The sequence below is a fragment of the Apodemus sylvaticus genome, chromosome 7, assembly GCF_947179515.1.
Source record: "Apodemus sylvaticus chromosome 7, mApoSyl1.1, whole genome shotgun sequence".
Classification (NCBI taxonomy): Eukaryota; Metazoa; Chordata; class Mammalia; order Rodentia; family Muridae; genus Apodemus; species Apodemus sylvaticus.
The window spans coordinates 127705122-127727466 of record NC_067478.1 but is presented as its reverse complement, the minus strand read 5'-3'; the positions used below and the strand labels follow the sequence as shown (position 1 = coordinate 127727466).

The window sequence follows — 22345 nt, the reverse complement described above, 5'->3', positions numbered from 1 at the left end:
AAAGCTGGCTGAGCAAGGTTTAGAACAATGGGCATGGGCTGTGAATCAGAGCATAAAGATCTGAGAATAAAGAAAAGGGAGGAACCTCTGAGGGATTTCCCCTGTCTAACCACAGCTTCCTCCCACAGATCCCACTTCCGGGTCCTTAGGGCCCTGTCACCTCAGAACTCAGTCATTTTGCTAACTCTTCCTCTTTTGGGCCACATTGGATTTTGTCTTACTCTAGTTCTTGTTTTACAGTGCTGAGATTGAGCCTAGGACTTTATACACCCCAGGCAAGTACTCTAGCATGGGGATGTGGTCTAAGTCCTGATTTAAAGTTTTTAATTACATTATTTATTGTATGTTGTGTCCAAGCAGGCGAGCATGAGCTGTGGTATGGGTGTGGAGGACAGAGGCCAGCTCGCAATCGGCTCCTTACCGGCTAGGTCAGTCTTATCACAAGCACCTTTCACCACAGAGCCTTCTTGTTGGTCCATTATTTCCCTGTTGTTGCTGGGTTTTGTTTTCTTTGTTATTTTTGTTTGGAGACAGGATTTCGCGTCTCCCATGCCGGCCTCCTCAAGATCAGTATATTGCTGCAGATAACCTTGATTCGATTCTTCTGCTCCCACCTCTCTGGTTTCTGAGGGCTTTTTACCTGCTAAGAAGTGCTCTACTAAAGGAGCTCCGCCCCAGCCTGATTTGTTTTTCCTGAGTATTTATTCAGTTTTTAACTCATGGCAGCCAGTCAGCAGGTAGTTGGTATAAATTTAAAGCTGGCCAATCTGATGCTCTGACAGCTCCAAGCATCTGTCTGGTCTCTGGACTTTCTTTGCAAGGTACCACTTTATGATGTGACCATGCCACTCAGCCATCTGACGGGGGGGCTCTATACCCCTTAAGGCAGCAGGACCCTTCTCAGCACCATGGCTCTGGCTTCAGCGAGGTCTCTGGGAAGCGGCCCTCGCATGTGCACAGTCCTGAACAGGCGTTGGTGTCGGGCCCCCTCGCATGGGCTTCCACCACCACCACCACCACCACCACCCCCTGTGCCTATGCCTGTATCTTTATTTTCCCTCATGGGAACTACAGCATCCAGCATTTCCCAGCCTTCCCTATGTCTCTAATGTCCAAATTATAATTCTAAGACCTTCTTAAGTGGCATCTGGGATTTTTGAAGACTGTTTTGAAGTCCCAGAATACCATGCATGTGACACTGGTCATGTCTGCTGTCACATGGCCAGCTGTCTGAACCTTGACAACCTTTCCACTCTCAGTTGACTGCTTGCATTTTTTTAAAGGCTTCTCCAGGCTGTTGCTATTTTCCAGGGATCGTGTGGCCTGAGGCCTGTTCCCAGGCTCCATATCTCACCCCACACTGCACAACTAAACACAGGCTGTGACAGTTCGAAAACTCGAGCCACACTTCGAGGGACTGAGCAGAGAGCGTAAGATGTGCATTAGACCATGGCTGGCTCAATGGCTGATGAGCCCTGCGAGGGCTCTGTCCCTGTGCCCCTGCTCCGAGGGACCCTCTGCCTCAGCCCACATGCTCGGCAGTTCCCTCTAAGGAGATGCTTCTCTTCTCAGTGACCTGTCGCAGGGTATAGAAAGCAAACAAGGCACCGGCTATGGCACCACACACCTGCAGCCCTGTGCTCTGAAGACAAGAAGACTATATAAGCGGTAGGCCAGCCTGGTCTACAGAGTGAGTTCAAGCTACTGTGAGAACCTTCCTCAAACAAACCCTCCACATATCAAACAAAAACAATATAAAACACAACTAGACACAGACCCTGTTTTTATGAGGTAAGTATTAAACAAATTAGTGAATTAAGATAGTTTAGTCCAGGCTGAGGTGGTGCACGCCTTTAATCCCAGCACTTGGGAGGCAGAGGCAGGCGGATTTCTGAGTTCAGCCTAGCCTGGTCTACAGAGTGAGTTCCAGGACAGCCAGGGCTACACAGAGAAACCCTGTCTCGAAAAAACAAAACAAAACAAAAAAAGATAGTTTAGTCAAGGGACTGGAGAAACAGCTCAGCAGTTAAAAGCACTGACTGCGCTTCCAGAGGTCCTGAGTTCAATTCCCAGCAACCACATGGTGGCTCACAACCATCTGTAATAGGATGTCCTCTTCTGGTGTTGTCTGAAGATAGCTATAGTTTACTGTATATGAAATAAAACATTTTCAGCTGGGCGTGGTGGCTCACGCCTGTAATCCCAGCACTTGGGAGGCAGAGGCAGGAGGATTTCTAAGTTCGAGGCCAGCCTGGTCTATAGAGTGAGTTCCAGGACAGCCAGGACTATACAGAGAAACCCTGTCTCGAAAAAACAAAAATAAATAAATAAATAAATAAATAAATAAATAAATAAAACCTTTTGAAAAAAATAGTCCAAATGTTCAAAAGGCGGCAGGCCCGAGAGAGGGCTCCGCAGGTAAGGGCTCTCCCTGCTCCTGCTGAGGTTCCAGGGGGCTCCCAGGACCCACACAGCAGTTAAACCGGCAGTGGTTCCACATGGGGGTGGCCTGACACCCTCTTCTGGCCTCCTGGGCACATTATGTTCAGAAACAAATGCAGACTTACACACATTTTTAAAAATAACAATAACAAACTGTTTGGTACCCAAGTTCAATGAGGAGCTTACGTCCTCTGGGCCCAGGGAGGGGTGTGGCAATATTCCTGTTGTTTACATGCTAGTCTAATGAACAGTAGTCTGTACAAAGCAATTCTGACCCCAAGGAAGCCAGTAGATAATTTGCTTCTCAGATTTGTTTTGTTTTGCTTTTCATGTTTTATTTGAATTTCCCTAATTGAGCATAAGTGTAGCCTTAAACTATACAATTGGCAACATTGTATACTTGAGATATATTTTAATTTTTATAATTTTTATGAAGGGATCTTATTATTTCTTTCATTTTAGAGAAAAGGCAACTAAAGAAAGAAAGGTTACATAGTCTCCTCAAGGTCACAGAATAATAGAGAATTAAAATTCAAGGTCTAGATAGTTCTTGGTGGCCTATAACTGTAACCCCCGCACTTAGGATGGAGGGGCAGGAGGATCAAGAGTTCCAGGTCATCCTTGGCTACACATCAGGTTGGAGGCCAAACTGACCTACATGTGACCTTGTGTGACATATCACAGTGAGAGAGCAGGTGCCTAGCACACGGAATGCTGGGTTTCAGTATTAGCAAAGCCGGCCATGTCCTGTACTGTATATGTATCACTACTTTGTATCAGTTAGAAACTGTGTGGCAGCCAGAGTTTTAATTTGTTATAAAATAAGAATTTACAGTTATTTTAAATTTTTTATTTGTTTTTATTTTATGTGCATTGGTGTTTTGTCAGGTCCCCTGGAAGTCGAGTTACAGACAGTTGTGAATTGTCTGGAAGAGCACTTAGTGCTCTTAATCACAAAGCCATTTATGTAGCTTCAAGAGTTTACAACTACTATTAACTGAGGATGTTAAGTGGGAAAATGAAGCAAAAGAATTGTTTTTCCTATCTGTAGAGATATAACCTTTTTTACTTTTCTTTTCAAGACAGGGTTTCTCTGCGTAACCCTGGCTATCCTAGAACTTGCTCTGTAGACCAGGCTGGCCTTGAACTCATAGAGAACCGGTGCTAGTCTCTTGAGTACTCGGATTGAAGGAGTGTGCTATCATGCCAACAAGACATAAACCTTTCCGCAATGATAAAAATGTAATTACATGAACTGAAGTCTAATAGTCATATTAATTCACATTAATAGCTGGTGGTGGAGAAGTTTAATGTTTCATTTGTAATCCAGAATCAATTAGCTTCCCAAAAAGTATACACAGAGCCAGGCCTGGTGGTATGTGTTTGTATTACAACACTCAAAGGATAGAGGCAAGAGGATCAGTTCAAGACCAACCTCAGCTACAGAGTGAGTTCAAGGCTCACCTATCCTAGGGGACATGAGACACTTCCTCAAAAAACTAAAAACAATTATTAAAAAAAGAAAATTTGGAATATGACTGCATCTTAATAGAACAAACGAACTTGTGACTTTCTACTTTTACAGGCTCTATCTGGGATTGCAGCAGAAGTATGCTGGGCAAACTGAGAAACCGGCACGTTGGTGTTGGCTCTCTTCATCTCAGAAGGGACCTTCACAGTGGTCTTCGGCTGGTCTGCAAGGAGCCCATACATCTCCCCGTCAGTGCTGACACAGACGCAGTGAACCGAGGAACAGGAGAACAAATGGCTTAAAGAATACTAAGCCATTTCCCCTACACCATAGCAATGGTATAGGACATTCACGTGACGCTTGATGGGATCCACAACGAAATATGAGAATGTCTGTTCATGCTCCTTAGGAGAAGGGTAGCACATGCCTGTAGAGTCCTGAAGGGAGAAGCTGTGATTACTTAGTATTCAACCACATTGAAGTCTTTGACTATCATACATGTTTCTGCCCAAGCATCATGAAACATAGCCAAGTATGATGCCACAACTTTAATCCCAGCCCTTTGGAGGCTGAGTTTGAGGCCAGTCTGGAGTGCACAGCAAGATGTCTGTCTCAATAAACAAAGACAAATTATTAAACATCTATAAAAATGTTAGGTAATGAATTGGTAATAAACCACCAATAGTATTATTAATAGTACAACTCTATTACACATGTGTATCACAACTGCACCACTTGGTCTTAAGGAATATATATCCTAATCATAGTCTTTCCATGACATTTTGCTGTTTTGTTGTGCTTTATTTAACTGTATGCCCCAGGCTGACCTCAAACTCATAGCAATACTGCCTTAGTGCTACAGGTGTGAGCCACCATACCTGGCTTGCGGTTTTATTTAGGGGTATGTGTGTGTTGAGATAGGGTTTCACTAGGTAGTCCAGGCTAGACTAGAGCTTGACAGCCTTCTGCCTCAGTCCGCTGAATGCTAGGATTCTAAGCTTGTACCTTTTCCACCTCTGTCAGTCTAAGAAAAGCATGTTATAGACTGAGACACTTAATGAGTCCACATGCTTGTCACACGTTGTCGTCAACTTGGTCCAAACCCAGACTAGCTCTGGGAAGAGAGGATCTGTCTCTCTTAAGGGATTACTTCCATCAGACTGGTGTGTGGGTATGTCTGTGGGGCATTATCTTCATTAATAATGGATGTAGGAGGAATCTAGCCCACCATGGGTTGTGCCAACACTGGGCATATAAGAGAGTAGGCTGAACAAGCCACTAGGAGAAGTGGTAAGCAGCGCTTTCCCATGGAATCTGCTTTAATTCCTGCCTCGGCTTCCCTCAGTAGTGATCTGGGACTGTGAGGCAAAGAACCGTGTCCTTCCTAAGATGGCTCAATCTGTGCTCCATCCCAACAGCAGCAAGCGAGCGAGTACAGAAGGTGGTGCCAGGAGTGGGGACGCTGCGACGGACCTCCCCACGTTGTTTTGGGAAAGATTGTGGAAAGAGTTTGGAACTTTGTGCTGGAAAAGCCCTTAGAGCTCAGAGTGGAGTGAGCTATCTTCCCAGAGCTTGAGGACAGAACTCAGAGCACAGCAGTAAGCAGTGCTCCTCCAGAATTTCTTTCCTCTCCTCCTGAGAGCAGGCTCCTGGCCTGAGTCCCCATGCAGCTGAACTGTCACGTTTGATTGTCATAAGTCCTCAGTGCCATTACAACAGACACACACATAACAGTGGAGTGCGTAAGCCACAGGATAGCAACTGTATTCATAATGATGATTAATGCACTCAATACTCACGTAGGCTTTTACTTTAAAGACAGAAGAGGTAATTTGTATTTCCTTGGTCCGAGGATGTTTCCGAACACTGAGATGGGAAAAAACGGCACATTTAAAATCTGGCAAGCCTGGGGCTGGAGAGAACTCAGCAGCTCAGAGAACCCCTGTTCTGGCAGAGGACCTGGGCTCTGTTCCTGGAGTCCGTCCGCATCAGGAGGCTGGGACTCCTGTAACTCCAGCTCCAGGGGATACGACATCCTCTCCTGTCCTCACTGGATGTGTACATGTATACACATATTTATACATGCATACACATGCATAAATCATAAGATACCATCAGGTCACCTGTTCTGTTTATGAATTGTCCTTACTCTTCAGCTCTTTAAAAAAAATCTTAACACACAAAAATGTAAACAAGGGCAATGGAGGAGTACACCTAAAGCATGTTACACACATTTATAACTGAGTCATCTTGATGAAACCTGTTATTGTGTATAGCTAAGGGATGCTAACAGAGCCTTTTTGAAATGTAGAGGAAGTTGCAGATCAGACTGTAGGAGGTGTCTATGGAAAAGAGTATTTCTGCAGAGTTTAGGTTCCAGAGTTGTTTGTTCCAAATATCTCTCAGTCAGCCCTTCTGCACTGCACAGGCAGGGAGACACTCTTCAGGCTAACGCGGAGGACTGCTAGTGTGTGCGTGTACGGTGGGCGGCCGAAAGGAAGACGCGAGGCTCCTCGGTTCGCACGAGTTACAAGAGGGCAGAGCACACTTGACTCTTTGGTGACATGCATGCTTTTCTTAAATGTTTTATTTTCCTTGTTGTGGTGGTCAGGGGTCCACATAGTGGAGTCTGTTCTCTCCTTCCCATGGGTTTCCAGGACAGAGGTCAGTTTGTCTAACTAGTGTTGCAGGAGCCCTTGCCTGCAGAGCCATCGTGCTGCCTTTGTTTTCCTGACCTGCCCTGAAGTCAGAGTGTAGAGCATGTTAGCCAGGCACCTGCAGTGATCCTCCTGCTTCTGCCTCTTCAGGGTGGGAATTATAGGCATGGCCCCAAGTCATAATCTTGAAATTATGGTTTTTAAAAGTTTTATGTGTATAAATGTTTGCTTCCATGCATATATGTGATAATATGTATGTAGTGCTCAAAAAAACCATAAGAGGGCATCAGATGTGCTGGGACTGGAGGTACAGGTGGGTGTGAGCTGCCCTGTGGTTTCTGGCATATGCTGGGCTCCTTTGGAAAAGTAGCAGACTCTCTTTAAGTGTTGAGCCATCTCTTCAGGCTCAAGTTTATAGATTATTCTTGAACTGAGCTTCAAAAAGTAAGGAAGGTGGGATGGAGAGAGGGTGGGCCTAGTAGGATACTAAGACTAACTACATATCTTTGGCATTAACATGGAAGGGTAAAGATTATGTCTAAATGAAAATTCTTCTACTTATTTAGAATAAAGGTTTTACCCCTCTGCCCTACCACTCCACACACCCTTTGTGGTCTCTCCGGTCCCTCTGGTATTTAAGGGAGCATGGGTGGAAGAAGAGGGATGGGGCGTGGCAGCTGCTAACACAGCCCTGGATGAGACAGAGTCACAGGTCTGAATGAGAAAAGGACAAGAATGAAGAGACTGCAAACTAAGTGTGGGGAGCTGGGCACCAGAGGATGCCAGCACTTGGGCTGCGGATGCAGGGGGACTGCCTCAACTACAGAATGAGTTCTAAGGCAGCTTGAGTTGCAGTGCAAGACTGTCTCACAAAATGAGACAAACCAAACCACACAAGAGCTGATAGAAACCCTAAGGCCAGGGCTGCTGCCTCAGCGCTAGAGTGCTTGCCTGTGACCAATGTCCTTAGTTCAGTACCAGCACTGGGAAGAAAAAAATCATCCCACAAACAAATAAACAAAACAAAAACAAGCCATAGTCATGAAATCCTTGCTTCCAGAAGCCAGAGGCAAACTACAAAAGGGCCAATGGGGTTGTCAGTACGAACATGAGTGACACTGGGTAGTTCCACCCACTTAAAATTAAATTCCAGTGAGAACATTACCTCACCAGATCCTTATATATCAGCTTTGCTGTCTCCAGATAGGGCTTTAGCACATCTTCATACTGACAAAGAGACCCTCCGAGGCAGAGATGCTTAAACAGACAGAACAGGAACTCTTCCCTTTCCACGGGGCTGAAGACTTCATATTTTTCAGAGTCTTCTATGAGCAAAACCTAAGATTAAAAATATCATCTTAATACTATGTAACATTGAATTTATGGTTATGATTTTAAGCTTTGGGAGTTTTAACATGTACATTAAATGAGTATTTTAAACTTAGTACTCTTTGTGTACTGGGGAATCAGAGAGTCATGTTCCTGACAGGGCATGCTCCACCATTTAATTACGCTCCCAGACCGGCCTTCTGCTGCTCTAGAGAACCAGTCATGGCCATGGTGTAGTGGTGCATTCCATAAACCCAATATCAGGGGGTGGAGACAGGGTCAGAAGGCCAAGGCCAGCCTAAACTACTAGTTTAATAGGCACGTGCCACCATGCCGTGTTTATGCAGAGCTATGTACTCAGGCACAAGGCACTGTGCAAACTTTAGTCCCAGGGAGTCTGATGCTGCCTTCTGACCAGATCATGGACTCTCACAACTGTGCTATGTCCCAACTTTGATTTTTAGTTTAGTTTTTCTGGTTTTGTTTTTGAGACAGGTCTTGCAGTATAACTATAACTATAAATGCCAGGTTGGCCTTGAACTCCTGCTCCCTTGCCTCTGCCTCTGAAGTGCTAGGATTACAGGTGTGTGGCATTATAACTAGTCTTCCATAAATATTCCTATTATTCAGTTGATTTAAAGACTCCTACAGAAGACAATAGCTACTCATTAGATAGGTCAGAATTTCTCTGCTTGTGAATTGTAGACACAAGGAGCCAGATGACGGTTGAGAGGAACTGTCTTATAAATGTCTAGTGTTGGCCAGATCTTTATGCTGACATGTCCGTAACACCTGACCAGCAAACACGAAGCGCTAAGTACACACACTAAGAGGAAACAGCCCTGGTCATATCAACTAGCTAAGGTAGCTTCAGAGTTTTGCTTAGACTTTGGGTTTTGATATTTTATATTTCCTTCAATAAAGTCCCGCTGTGGAATTTTAAGCCTATTTACTTACTTTTCTCAGTTCATCTGAAACGAGAAACGGATCACAGAAAGAGTCTAGGCACTTGACAATGTGTCCACTTTCTCGTACAATATTTTCATCGTATAACCGTTGGAAAAATGACATTGAAAGTTGTGTGCATGGAACATTTATAACTTCAATTTTTTTCACTTCAGTTCCTGAAAGAAGATATTTTGTGAAGAACAGAGATGCAAAAGTGAATTTAGCGATTTTAGTTATTTCTAGCCCTTTAAAAAAGGACGTATTTTTATTTCTGTGTATATGAGGTATCTGTGTCTGGTATGTGTGTGCAGATGCCCATGGAAGTCAGAAGGCAGCATCAGATCCCCTGCAGCTGCAGTGACAAGTGGCTATGAGCATATGACTCAGATTCAAATTCCATTCCTCTGGTCTTTGAGTCAAAGTCTTGGTATGTAGCCTTGGCTGTCCTGGAACTCACTATGTAGAGTTGGCTGTCCTGGAACTCACTATGTAGAGTTGGCTGTCCTGGAACTCACTATGTAGCCTTGGCTGTCCTGGAACTCACTCTGTAGAGTTGGCTGTCCTGGAACTCACTATGTAGAGCTGGCTGGCCTCAAACTCACAGACAGTTGCCTTTCACTGAGAGCTGGGATTAACGATGTGTGCTACCTGGTTCCAGCCTCATTTTTAGTTATTTCTTTTTCTTTTTCATTTTTTAAGATTTATTTATTTATTATATGTGAGTACACTGTGGTTGTTTTCAGAAATTCCAGAAGAGGAAGTCAGATCTCATTCCAGAGAGTTGTGAACCACTATGTGGCTGCTGGGATTTGAACTCAGGACCTTTGGAAGAGCAGTCAGTGCTCTGAACGCTGAGCCATCTCTCCAGCCTAGTTATTTCTAAAATCAAGCACTATGTACAGATTCTAAGTAACAACCAAGTGTGACACATCTCAGTGGCTTGGTGGCTGAAGTGCTGCACAGTATCATGAGTTTAGTCCCTGATTCTGCAGGAGACAAACCCCCTCCAAGGCACTGTCTGCAATGCGTGCACAAGGATAGAGGCACACACCATGTCTACAACCAATACATTTTAAACTGGAATAAAGCTTAGGGGTCAGTGGTTAAGAGCACTTGCTGCTCTTCCGGAGGACCTCTGTTTAGATCCAACAACCCACGTCAGGTAGCTCACAACCACCTAGCTCCAAGGAGATTTCAGTAGGTACCCCACACCAACACATAGATAGATATAAGGTAGAAAAGGAAATCTTTCTTTCCTTCCTTCTTTTTTTTTATTTTTTAATTTTTTTTGAGACACAGTTTGTCTGTAGAATCCTGTTTGTCCTAGAACTCTGTCTACATCTACAGACTAGGCTGGCCTTGAACTCTGAGATATGACTGCCTCTGCTTCCCTTATAGTAGGATCAGGGGCATGTGTCTATCACCCCTGCCCCTGTGAGGAGGTGGAGAACGCCTGCCTCTGCCTCCCAAGTGCTGGGATTACAGGAGTGTACCACCACCGCCTGGCAAGAATAAATCTTAAAACACACACACACACACACACACACACACACACTTCAGAGCCAATCTCAGCATTCAGAAGGGCAACACAGGTTGATTGTCACAAGTCTAAAGATGGGCTGGGTTGCATAATAGGTTCTAAGCCAGTATTGAACTCAAGTTTCAAAAAGCAAAAACTAAAAATATAATTTATAATAAGTTCTTATTTCAGAACTATGTGAATATAGACTAGAAAATACCTTACAGCAAAATACTTTGTGTGATTAGCAAGGGATTTATAGATAGCTCTGTATGTGTGTGCCTTTGTACTGGGACAAATTTTCATGTAACTTGTGTTAACTATGACATTACCACGCAGCAGAGGATGACCTTGACCCTCTCTGGCCTTCTGCTTCTGCCCCTTTGTGGTAGGGTTACAGGTATGCACACCATGCCCAGCACCATTTGGTGCTGGAGACAGAATGCAGGGATCCTGCACGCCAGCATGTATCTGCTGAAACTCCAACGTCAGAATTGCCTATAAAACTTTGCCTTTTGGCAAAGATCAAGTGTAGAATTGCATATGAACGCAGAAGACTCCTTCACATATTTTGGGTTTCCATAATTCTAAATGTTGTAAAATTTATATTACACAAATTTAGAGCTAGCTATGTCAGCACATATCTATAAGGCCAGCCTTGAGAGACTGTAGCCTAGCTTTCTTGGACAGTCTGGGCTACAGGGTGAGCTCCAGGCTAGCCTGGGCTTCAAAATGAAACCCTGTCTCAAAACAGGTGGGTGTGGGTGAGGTAGGGATAGTCTGGAGAGATAGATGTCTCTGTGGTTTAGAATATGTACTGCTCTTACAGAGGACATGAGTTCAGTTCCCTGCACCCACAGTGGATGGCTTACAAGACCTGTAACTCTAGATCCCAGGAGACCTGATACCTCTGACCTCCATAGACAGCTATACTCAAATCCACACACCCTCATAGACATGTGAATAATTAAAAATAAAATAGCTCTTTAAGATAACACACACACACACACACACACACACACACACACACACACAAACACACACCGCAAACCAAACCAAAGCGCCAAGGGTTGGAACAATGGGTCTGTGGATAAAGGTGTTTGGTTCCAATTCAGATGACCTAAATTCAATCCATTGGAATCACACAATAAAAGAACAGAACCATTATCCTAGGGCATGTGTGCACACATAAATATTAACAACAAAAAGCTGAGCATTGTGGTGGCTTCCATATACAATTTTATCACTTGAAGCGAAGGCAGGAAGATAGATCAACACAGCAAGTCCCAACTAGGGCTGCACAGGGAGACCTTGTTTCAGAAAACAAAACATCAAAACCAAAACAATAATTTAATTAATTATCATGTGCAGTCTTTGAGGATGCCTTGAAATGTTTTCTCTTCGTTACAAAGTCTCCTTTAGGTCTCACTGAGAGTGTGTATGCCAGAGTTTTCCAGGCCAAGGTAAACCTAGAGCAGCTCTGACCAGTCCCGCATGTCCAAGGGGAGTGTGGACTCACTCACTGCCCTGGGCTCGGCCGGACTCCCTGCGGCCCTGGCTCCTTCCTCTTTGCCTCCCAGTCCCCAGACACACTTATTCCTTGAATGTTTCTTTTAGAAATAGAATTCTCACCAGCATGATGGTGATACATGCCTTTAATCCTAGCACAAGGGAAGCAGAGGCAGGTGGATCTCTACGAGTTTAAGGTTTGCCGGGTTTACAGAGTGAGTTCTAGGGCAGCCAGGGCTACACAGAGAAATCCTGCCTCAAAAAACCAAAACAAAACGAAGATCTTTCTGCTAGCACAAATTAAGTTATACAGCTATAAAGATGAAGACAAATATTTTTATTATCATCTCAATCAATGCTCCCCACTTTTAACCTGCATACAGAGTCTTATAACATGGCGTTCTTTTGTCTTCTGACCACCCTGCTGTTTTTAAGGGGTGCAACGGCCTTGGGACCTGAACCCAGGGCCCCCCATGCTACTGCTGAGAACCACCTTACAGGCCCACTGCTGTCACCAGCCTGAGAAATGTCAGGGCTTAACGTAACCCTGGCAACTGTTTGCACTTCCTGTTTTGGCTAACCACCAGCTCATGCTGGAACCTGTCAGTGCAGGCTATAATCCTGGACCCGGGGCAGAGAAAGATGCCTGAAGCCAGGACCTGTGTGTGCTTCAGTGACTTAAAAAGCTGCGCCTGCTGTTTCTGAGGCCCAGCCCTCTTGTGAGCAGATAAAGGAAAAAGCCTACAGGCGATGGTGGAGTAACTGTGGGCACTTCTGAGGGACCAAAGGGCCTCGAGGAGAGCCTTGCGGGCCATGCTGCTGGCTGGCGGACACTGCACCGGAGAAGCAGTGACATGTGCAGGGGTTTGTGTTGAGATTGTTTTTGTAAACCAGGGTGGCCCTGAACTGGCAGTAACTTGCAACCTGCATCTGCCACTCCCACTCCCCATCATGAAGGGTCTACTGGTGTGTACCCCAACCTGGCTAGCATGTCATTTTAATAAGTCTGACTTAGTAAGTTAAATTCAGATATAAAGGTGTGAAGGACTATCTACCATGGACTGGAACATTCTATCAGTTCACGGGATGGTGGCTACCCAGTGCGGCTGCATCCTGAGCAGGGGCTGCTGGAGAGTAACTGAGAGCAGAGGAAGTCTGGGCATACAGTGTAGTCAAGGGGAGTCTGTCCCTAGCTCCTAAATACAGTGTCCTTGCATGCAGACTAGTGCTTACCCTACCTCAAAAGACGCCGGACTTTACCTCCTTAAGGCTCAAAGTTTCGTCTAAATTGGATACAAGTAAGACAGAGGTAGAGTTTACTCTGAGGCAGTGTTCCTTTCTATATGTAAACCTCTAACATAAAAATAGTACTCCTAAAATACACTGGTGGTGCAAACCTTTAATCCCAGTGATCAGGAGGCAGGGGCAGGTGGGTCTTTGAGTTCCAGGCCAGCCTGGTCTGCAGAGTGAAAATTCAAGATAAAATAAATTAAAATACAGTAATAAGATGAACATGGGACAGTCATTTTCACTTCAAACCAAAAAGACAAGGACTAGGGCCTGGATGACAGCTTCCCAGAAGCCTGAGAGGAGACAGATTCCTTGCACTCTTAAGCTCAAGGCAATTCATTTGAGTTTTATCGTATGCCTCCAGGGCTTCCTGGGAGTGTTCCCACTGCTCCCAGTAGGAGGAGAGTGCTTCAGGCACAGGTGAGCCAATTCCTAAGGTTTCTAGGGGTTAACTAGGCCGCAAGCTCTGTATGGTGGCCCAGTCTTTGATGATAAGATTAGAGGCTATCTGGTCTGGGGAAATGACCTCTGATTCATTTCTTTTTTCTTTTTTTAAAAAAGATTATTTTTTAACATCATGTGAGGTGTGTGCAGGTGCCTTCAGAAGCCGGAGGCGTTGGAGCCCCTGAATGTGACTGGCCTGGTAGGTCGCTGGGAGCTGGACTGCTGCTCTGGAAGAGCAGCACAAGCTCTTAGCTGCCCAGCCCTCTCTCCAGCTCTGAAGCACCTTGGGGGGTGGGGGTGGGGGCTTTCCTTTGTTTTAACAATCAGTTCTGAGGAGAGCTGAGGAGCTCAAAGCCCAGCCCCCAGGCTAAGCCCTCCATGAGCTCCTAGCTCAGGCCAGCAGCAATTCAACTGATACTATCCTATTTCTATTTCTGGTTTCTGCTGAAATGACTAATTAAATCCGTAAGTCACACCCTGATCCCTTCATCAGATGGTTCCCTACCATATCCTTTGTGTTCTCTACCGAATAAGGTTTCTTGCTTTTTTCCACAATTTAGCAAGGCTAAAACCTTCACAACCTTCCCCTTCCAGTCCATTCTTGCTTAACAATGCCTCCTTCTGGGGCTGGGGTCATAGCCGCTCAGTTGGTAGAGTACTTCCTAGCGTGCATGAAGCCCTTGGTTCAATTCCCAGCACTGTATAAAATGGACGTGGTGCTACAGACCTGCACGCCCAGCACTCTGAGGATTGCTTTGAGTTCAAAGTTAAATCCAGATTGCACAGTTTCAAATAGCCTGCTCTATGGAGTAAGACTGTTTCAGAGAAACATAAAAAGCTGATTTTTGTTGTTGTTGTTGTTGTGTACAAAGACTCCAGATGAAAACTGAGGGGAAGATGCCAATCTACCAGAAATATATCAGCAACAGAAAGCGAGAGAACAGGGAGGAAGACTGCTGCTGAAGAACACAGGGACATACAAGAAATCCCTCTTCAAAATAAAAGTGCTGGGCTGCAGAGACAGCACCATGCTTAAGAACACTCCCTGCTCCACCAGATCTCAGCACCCAGCCAGGTAGCTCAGTGCTTGTCACCGTAGCTTCAGGGGATCCAACACCCTTTTCTGGTCTCTGTGGGGACCTGCATGCATGTGCACATCCATGCACGTACACATAAACAGAAAATACATCTTAAAAAACAGACCCAAGTGGAGTGTTTCTAATTTTAAACTTGTAATTATTACCCATGAGGCAAACGTGATACTTCAGAAGCTCTCTTTGTGCAGGGCTTCATTCCCAGCTTAGAATAGGGTCTGGTAAAACAGTGCAGAGGGAAACGGACCCAACGTGCTCAGCAGAGAGTTTGATGCCAGGGACCTGCACGGTGGACCCGGTGGACCGAGAACTCACGCACCCTCACTCCATGGATACATGTAACTGTGCAAGTCAACAGCAAGGGCTCAGGGGACACCTTGGGGGAGGAGGAAAGAACGCTCAGAGCTGGGGGATGAGGCCAGGTGCTGAGCCATAGGCCTGTCGCCCTCCGTGACCCGGTGACCCGCGGCAGCTGCCTGCAGAAGACCAAGCTGGCTAAAATTCCAGTGAGATCAGAGGAGCTAACAAGGACCCATCCCTAACTGAGGAGATACTGGCAGCTGGGAGTCTGGGGGAGGAGGTGGGAAGTGCCCCACCTATGCAGAGGACAGCCCTACTGGGCCGGCAGAGTTCGCTGAGGAAAAAAAGGTGGAGGTGGGAGGGAAGTGGGAAGTGTTTGGGGAGGGCATCAACAGGAAGTGTTTGCTTGGGGGAGGGGACCACAGGGGAGGAGCTATGGTCAAGCTAATTCTATACACGTATGAAATTCTCACAGAATACAGTTTTAAAAAATGAAACTATGAAAAAACGTAGCAGGGAAGCACTAGTCTGTGGTGCCCGCGCTGGGACTGGGTGGCGCGCTGCTTCCTTGTGTGCACATAGAAACTGAAGTTACTATGAACATTTTAAGAACTCCATGCTACCTAGATCTGATTATTAGCTCTTGAAATATCTAAGTTGGCAAATACATGAGTTTAGAAACCGAGCTTAGTTTGGTACTAGTCTGAAAACCAGGCTGCACCAGCTTTCTGCTGTGAATTGGCAGCAGTCCTTGGCCAAACACAAGAAAATCTGACCTGCGGAGTCTAACAGAAACCTTTTTGTAACTTTGTTCTTGACTAATACTAAAAAGTTACTTTGTGTTAAGGCTTCTTAGAACTCTAAGAAGACAGCGGTTGGAAGTTTAACAAAGGGCTCCCTCCTAAACAAAACATCTAATTTCTAAGCTTGTTGCATTTACTTGTACACAAATTGATATTACGTTTTTTTTTTTTTTTTTTCCTAAGTGGAATGGTATAATTTGTTGCATGGCTGAAGCCTCAATTTTGAATTTAAAATGTGATATTCATGCTGGTTTTCGGAGAGATGGCTCAACTGGTAAGTGTGCTGCCCAGGCAAGCATGGCGGCTGCAGTGTGGAAGAGCTGATTCCGGAAAATGCTCTGACCTCCTCATCTCCATATGATGTGCTTGCCCGTGCAGGCAGCACATGCACTCACTGTTAAAAATAAACTTTCCCAGGACAGTTTTAGTGTCTTATTAGCATCATCTAGAGAAAAGTCCCCCTTTAAGAAGTCATTTCTCTATCATTTGTTATTATACTAAAAATTCCAGGGCAGCCAATTAATGTCAGAGCCCCACGAGAGCTGTGGCTATGCTGGGCCCAGCGCTTCAGTGGATACTGTCCTGAGCCTCCCCTCTGGGTTGGCCTGACCATCTCCCTCACCATGTTCTCACTTCTATGGAAATACCTGGAACACACTATTAGTCTTTCTTTCCCTATCTCTTTCAAGAGTTTTAATTACATGACTGTGTATACGTCCATGTGGGGGTACTAGGAAGTGCACTCAGGTCCTCTGGAAGGGCACTGTGTCTCTTAACTGGTGAACCATTTTTCTTTCTTTCCATCCTTCTTACATTACCCATGTATGAGAGGATAGCCGTAACCTCCAGATCCTGGGCTCTGTCTCCCCAGTGTTGGGGTTACAAGTGTTGCAGGTGTGCACAACCACACCTGACTGACTATGTGACTGGGGACCTCAACATGTCCCCACTTAATGTATCAGTGAATTCCAGAAGTGAATGTTCCCTCTCACTCAAGTCTCCCTAGAGACTTGCCTTTAGCAGAATATTTAAATATAAAATATACGCTGTATATTTTTCTGAATTACTGAGAGAAAATTGTTCTGACGTGCTATGCCAGGATGACAGTAAGAGACTCCCAGGACAGAGATGCAGGGAAGGCCTGACACAGCTGGTCATACATTGTCATGATGTTACAAATTGTATTTTACTGACACAAATCACTAGGGATAATCGCTGAGGAGGCAAAATTTTATTAAAATAGTAACTTGGAAATTAAAATATAAAAATCTTTACCTAATGTAGTCCACTGTCCAGAAGAATCTGAGAATAACTGCAAATTTGGAATGACATTTGGGTCTTTGAAAAAAGCCTAAAATACAAATTGCAAGGGAGTATGTTAGAACAAAATTAATAAAACACCATTGGATACAAAGAAGCAACACTCCACTTTACTTACTGCTTTTTTTTAAAGTATTGGATGTCAACCCCAGGGCCTTGTCTACACTGAGCAACAGCTCTACCACTGAGCTATGACCTTAGCCCTTACCTTTCTGACGGGGTCTCCTTCTGTAGCTCAGGCTGACTTTGAATTTGCTATGCAGGGCTGGAGAGATGGCTCAGCAGTTAAGAGCCTTGACTGCTCTTCTGGAGGCCCTGAGTTCAATTCCCAGCACCCACATGATGGCTCATAACCATCTGTAATGTGATGTGATGCACTCTTCTTATGTGTGTCTAAAGACAGCTATGGTGTCCTCATATAAATAAAAATAAATAAATTTTAAAAAATGCTATGTAGCCCAAAGTTTCTCTCAAAGTTTTAATCCTCTAGTCTCAATACTGTGTGCTAAGAGTACACAGATGGGCTACTGTGTCCAGCTTGAAGGATTTTTCTTTTTTTGACAGTGTGTCTCATGTTTCTAAGCTAGCTTAGTACACACTTGTAACTTGCTATATATCCAAGGATAACTTTGCACTCTGGAGACCCTACTTTCATCTTTAAGTGTTGGATTAAAGATGTGTAGCAGCACTCTGGGTAGAAGAACTTTAAATCAAGAAAAAGGTTATTTACTGTATTTTATTCTTTAAAGAAAGAAAAGAAATGAAACCAAGGGACAGTGGTTCAGAAGATGAAATAAACAAGTCTTAGGACTGGAGTCCAATCCAGGCTCTATGTAGTGGAAGAAAAGAACTGACTCTCAAAGTTGCCTCTCAGCTTCCATATGTGTTCTATGACACAAGCTCACCCATGCACACACACACACACACACACGTGGACACACACACAGAGGGGGAGAGAGAGAGACAGACAGACAGGCAGAGACGGAGTCAGAGAAAATAGAATTTTTTTTAATTAAAAGAACTTAAGTCAACTAGACAGGAAAACGTGTGCTTACAGTCTTTAGCAGGAGGATCCAGCGTCTGAGGCCAGCCTGTCTCAAACACTGGGTGTTCCTTTAATCCTATTTAGATGTCATAGACAGAAGTAGACCAACTGACTCGAAGCAACTGGCTGGGAGCCAATTGAAATTAAAAAAAAAAAACAGATTTTATGAAAAGATTATTTTTATTTGTGCAGTGTTTTTGGCAAATGTGCCTCAGAAGAGAGCACGGTAACCTTTGGGGCCTGGAGTTACAGGAGGGTGGTTGTAAGCCGACATGCGGCTTCTGGGAATGAACCTGGGTCCTATGTAGTAACAGCAAGTGCTCTTAATGCCGAGCCATCTTTCCAGCCCCCTGAAATATTCTTATAAAGGCCCGTTATTAAATCAAAGCAAGGTTTCTTTTCAAATTGAAATCACAACAATATAACTAAAATATATATTTAAAAACAGAAAGAACAGAAGGGGTCTGTATATGTGTAAATGTTTTTGTTGGTTTGTTACTGAACTGACATCAAGGTATCTGCAGGGTCTTCCTAAATATCAGCTTTAGTAAAAGGATGTACTCTTTGAAAATATCCAAGTAGTTTGCAGTAACAAAGGTATTGGTGCATGCAGAGATTAAATAAGTGTATGTGATAACATGAAAAGGTGTCACCCTCTCCCTGCAATGGGACTTGAACCCAGGGCCTGCCCCGGGAAGGAGGTGCCACAGGAGCTGAGCGGAGTCCAGCCCATCGTCCTGAGTGCAGTGTCTGCCTGCTGCCGTCCGTATACAGTTCCTATCGGCCCTGCCTTCCTTAAGGAATTTGGAGCCAGTATTCCCTCATCCAGATCTGCCAGGCTTGATGGGATGCAGCCGTGGGCCTAAGTTCTGCTCCTGAAGTGGACACAGGCACCCGTGCAGGCCTCTAGGCAAAATTCTGCAAAAATAAAAGGCTTGTCACCATTTACAGGGAAAACTCATTATCTGGCACCCCAGGGTGAGGCTCTTAGCCCTACATGTTGATCTGAGAGTGCTCTCTTGAGACCCTAAAGTAACATTACGGTTAATGAATGAGAAGACAGCCACCTGCATGCACCTGTCGCTGAAAACGCCTAACAATAAACTTAATTTGCATCATTTACTCTCTCGTCTTCAGTGTGTTTAGTAAAGTCAGCTACTCTAGTCGGCTGTCAGAACCCTGGGAGTCACCCAGCGCTTCGTCTCCCCCTTTCAGCATCTCGTCCCCCAAGCCTCCTCCTCCGTACTTCTGAGCCCTTCTCAGGGTTACTGGGAAGTGAGGACCTCAGCAAGCACTCATTTTAGAATAACCCTGAGGATAGCTCAAAGAACTGGAATTATAGGCCGTGTTTGTCACCAAGCATGGATCCCCAGAATTCAACAGACCCACTTGCCTCCATCCTTCCCAGTGCTGAGATTATAGCTATATGCCACTGCGTCTGGTGTATATTGTGCTGGGATGATCCCCAGTGCCTTATGAATGTTAAACCCGTACTCTACAAATTCATCTGCGTCCCTAGCCCAAGAAGAACTTTAAAATTAGAAAGAAGTGCTGGGAATTATGGAAAGAAATCTATTGAGTCTTATGGACGAATATTGAGCCCACTGGAGAACTCTACTGAGCAATCAAAAGGAAGGACGGAAGGAAATGTACCCTTTGTCATGTTGCATCAGCCGACCCTTCCCTCTGTGCCCAGGACATTTTCTACAGGATCTATTAGAACACTACTGCAGTATGCCGTGGAGACCGATCTGTTGAAACCGTGTGTGCCTTATAAACTGGGATGAGATCTCGTCTTAACAACTGCCAAGTGGGGTAAAGAAAGCATTTAACAAGTATTTAATATAAACAGGTATATTAAATATTATATATGGAAACACCAAAAAGTATAAAAGAAAAAACTGGTTGTGGTGGCACACACCTTTAGTCCTAGCACTTGGACTGGCAGATCTCTGAGTTTGAGGCCAGCCGGAGCCACACAGTGAAACTGTGTCTAAAAATAGATAAAAAGGAAAAAAAATGTAGCATTTCACAATTCTGATCTTAAAAAGCAGTAGAGGGTCAGTACTGGTAAATTATCAAAATCTAACCATGACTAAGACATGTCATTACTAGTGATATGGCATCAAAACCCTACCACAGGGAAAGAGAAACGGACTATGAGACTAGTCTGCCCTCTGTTATGGCAAACAGATTAGATTTGTAGCTCAGAATTCATGCCTTTTCTTCAGCTTCAAAGTGTGCTCAGAAAGACGGCCATTGTAGATGTTAATGCTGTCCTGGTGTAGGACAGACCTCTGATTCAGTATGACAGGTGTCTTCAGAAGAGCAGGGGTCATGACAAGGGAAGCCAGCTGGAGCAAGTAGGCGACGCTTCACCTCTACAAGTTTCATGAGAGTGAACCACTCCTGTCCAGAGTTGGGGACAATCGGTGGATTGCTTACCTGCTCTCCTCTCACAGCAGTGGGTAAGATGACTGAAGTTATTTGCTGGTATTTTGGTGAGGGCCCAAGACATTCCTCAGAGGTTTCTATCTCTGGCTAGTGAGGAAGCTATATTCCTAGCACACAGTGGACCTTTAGAAAGTGTTATAGTGAACAGATTACATGCCAACTCTGAAGAGGAGAGTGGTAAGGGATGAAGGTCATGCCACAAACCCGCGTTAACACTTTACTCTTTGGAAGGAGGCAACACTGAAAACGATGGGGCTCGGTTGTAAGATGCACATAACAATCTCACACCTTTGAGTGAACTTTGCCTCCTTTAAAGAATTACCTTCTAACTACAGGTTTTTTCAAACAGGCCACTGCTCAAAACCTTTGGGAGGAACTGCTGTTTGGGCACTGCTGCTGTGGCTTGACACCCACTTCTCTGGGTGAATGCGAGTCTCAGAAACCAGAAGTATTTGGAGTTAAGCCTAATAAAGTCAGGGGTAAATCCGGGTATTTAAGAACAAAATATGCTTGTTTAAAAAAAAAATCCCTTACAATTTTCAGTCAAAATCGGCAACGCATGCCTGTATTTCAGCACCGAGGATGCTGACGCAGAATGACTGATACCGGCTCAGGCCATCAGGAATTACACAGTGAGTCTGTCTACAAATAATTACAGATTTGTAAAGCTATCTAAGGCAGAACCCCGAAGGTAGGTAAAAGATATTGGCAAGGGGGTCATGGTGGCACTTGGGTGGCAGGGGCAAGAGGATTCCAGTGAATGCCAGGCTGCAGGTCTACAGAACAAGTCACTGTGTCAAAAAGCCCTCTAAGAAACAAAAGAAAACCCAACCTGCACTTTTTATTACTCCCAAACTCTAAGAACAACACAATATGCAGTGCTCCCAAGAACATCAAAAGAGACCCCCATACCAACCATGACAAAATCATCCTTTTGGTAGGGCTGGAACGTCTGGTCGAAGCTGAACGCCTGCGCCTGGATTCTGCCCAGCATGGACCTGGCAGAGGGGGGAAGAGTCAGCGGGCCGTGGCCGGAGCCCGGAGCCCGGAGCCCCGACAGGAGCAGCCGGGAGAGAACCCCAGAACGCGGTGCCACGACCCCAGCCCGCCGACCCCAGCCCGCCGCACGGCCACCTCCGCCCTCGGCCCTCACCACTGGCGGAGCCGGCTGGTGACCTCCCGGGCGCTCAGGGACGAGAACGTTCTATGAGGCAGGAATCTGAAGTAGTAGCCGCCTCTATCCCGCGGCTCCCCCGCCGCCATCCTACCCTCGGCCACGGGAAAGCAAGCAGTAGCCGTTTCCATAGCGACACAGCTGTCGGAAACTCACCGGTTCCGGGGGCGGGGCGCCGCTCAGAGGGCGGGGCCTGGCTCAGTACGCATGCGCCATGGCTTTCTGGGTCCCTGCCTAGCAGCAGAGGCCTGTTAGCCTGGTTGTTAGAGACGGAGGAAGGTGTCCAGGCTCTGTATTGGCCTGAACTCTTAGTACTAGACCCCGGCCAGTGACCTAATATCAAAACCTACAGCTTCAAAAGGACAATTTTATTTTGCACCAAGCAAAAGTCTAATTAAGTTGGTTTGATTTGAAAGACAAAGGGACTGCTTAGGAAAATATGCTTGTCTGTGGCGCTTTTCCTTTTGAAGTCGCATCTCAGGCAGGTTCTCGAGGCACTACACCATAACACGCTAATCAGTATGGCATGTAAATCCCTCTGCTGAA

At 45.2% G+C, this 22345-nt stretch overlaps 1 protein-coding gene across 2 annotated transcripts; it reads right to left on the bottom strand.

Annotated features, from left to right (window-relative positions):
- Positions 1-3812: 3812 nt before the first annotated feature.
- On the bottom strand, positions 3813-21922 carry Cfap300 (cilia and flagella associated protein 300). 2 transcript variants are annotated; one of them, XM_052189148.1, is made up of 7 exons: positions 21779-21922; positions 21542-21623; positions 17082-17157; positions 8857-9023; positions 7736-7908; positions 5713-5779; positions 3813-4350 (listed from the first exon to the last, which is right to left on the bottom strand). In XM_052189148.1, the coding sequence occupies exons 1-7, from the start codon at positions 21886-21888 to the stop codon at positions 4222-4224; spliced, it is 804 nt and encodes a 267-aa protein (XP_052045108.1). In that variant the 5' UTR covers positions 21889-21922; the 3' UTR covers positions 3813-4221. The 2 variants fall into 2 exon arrangements, with proteins under 2 accessions (XP_052045108.1, XP_052045109.1); XM_052189149.1 differs by lacking the exon at positions 5713-5779.
- Between the last annotated feature and the right edge of the window lie 423 nt (positions 21923-22345).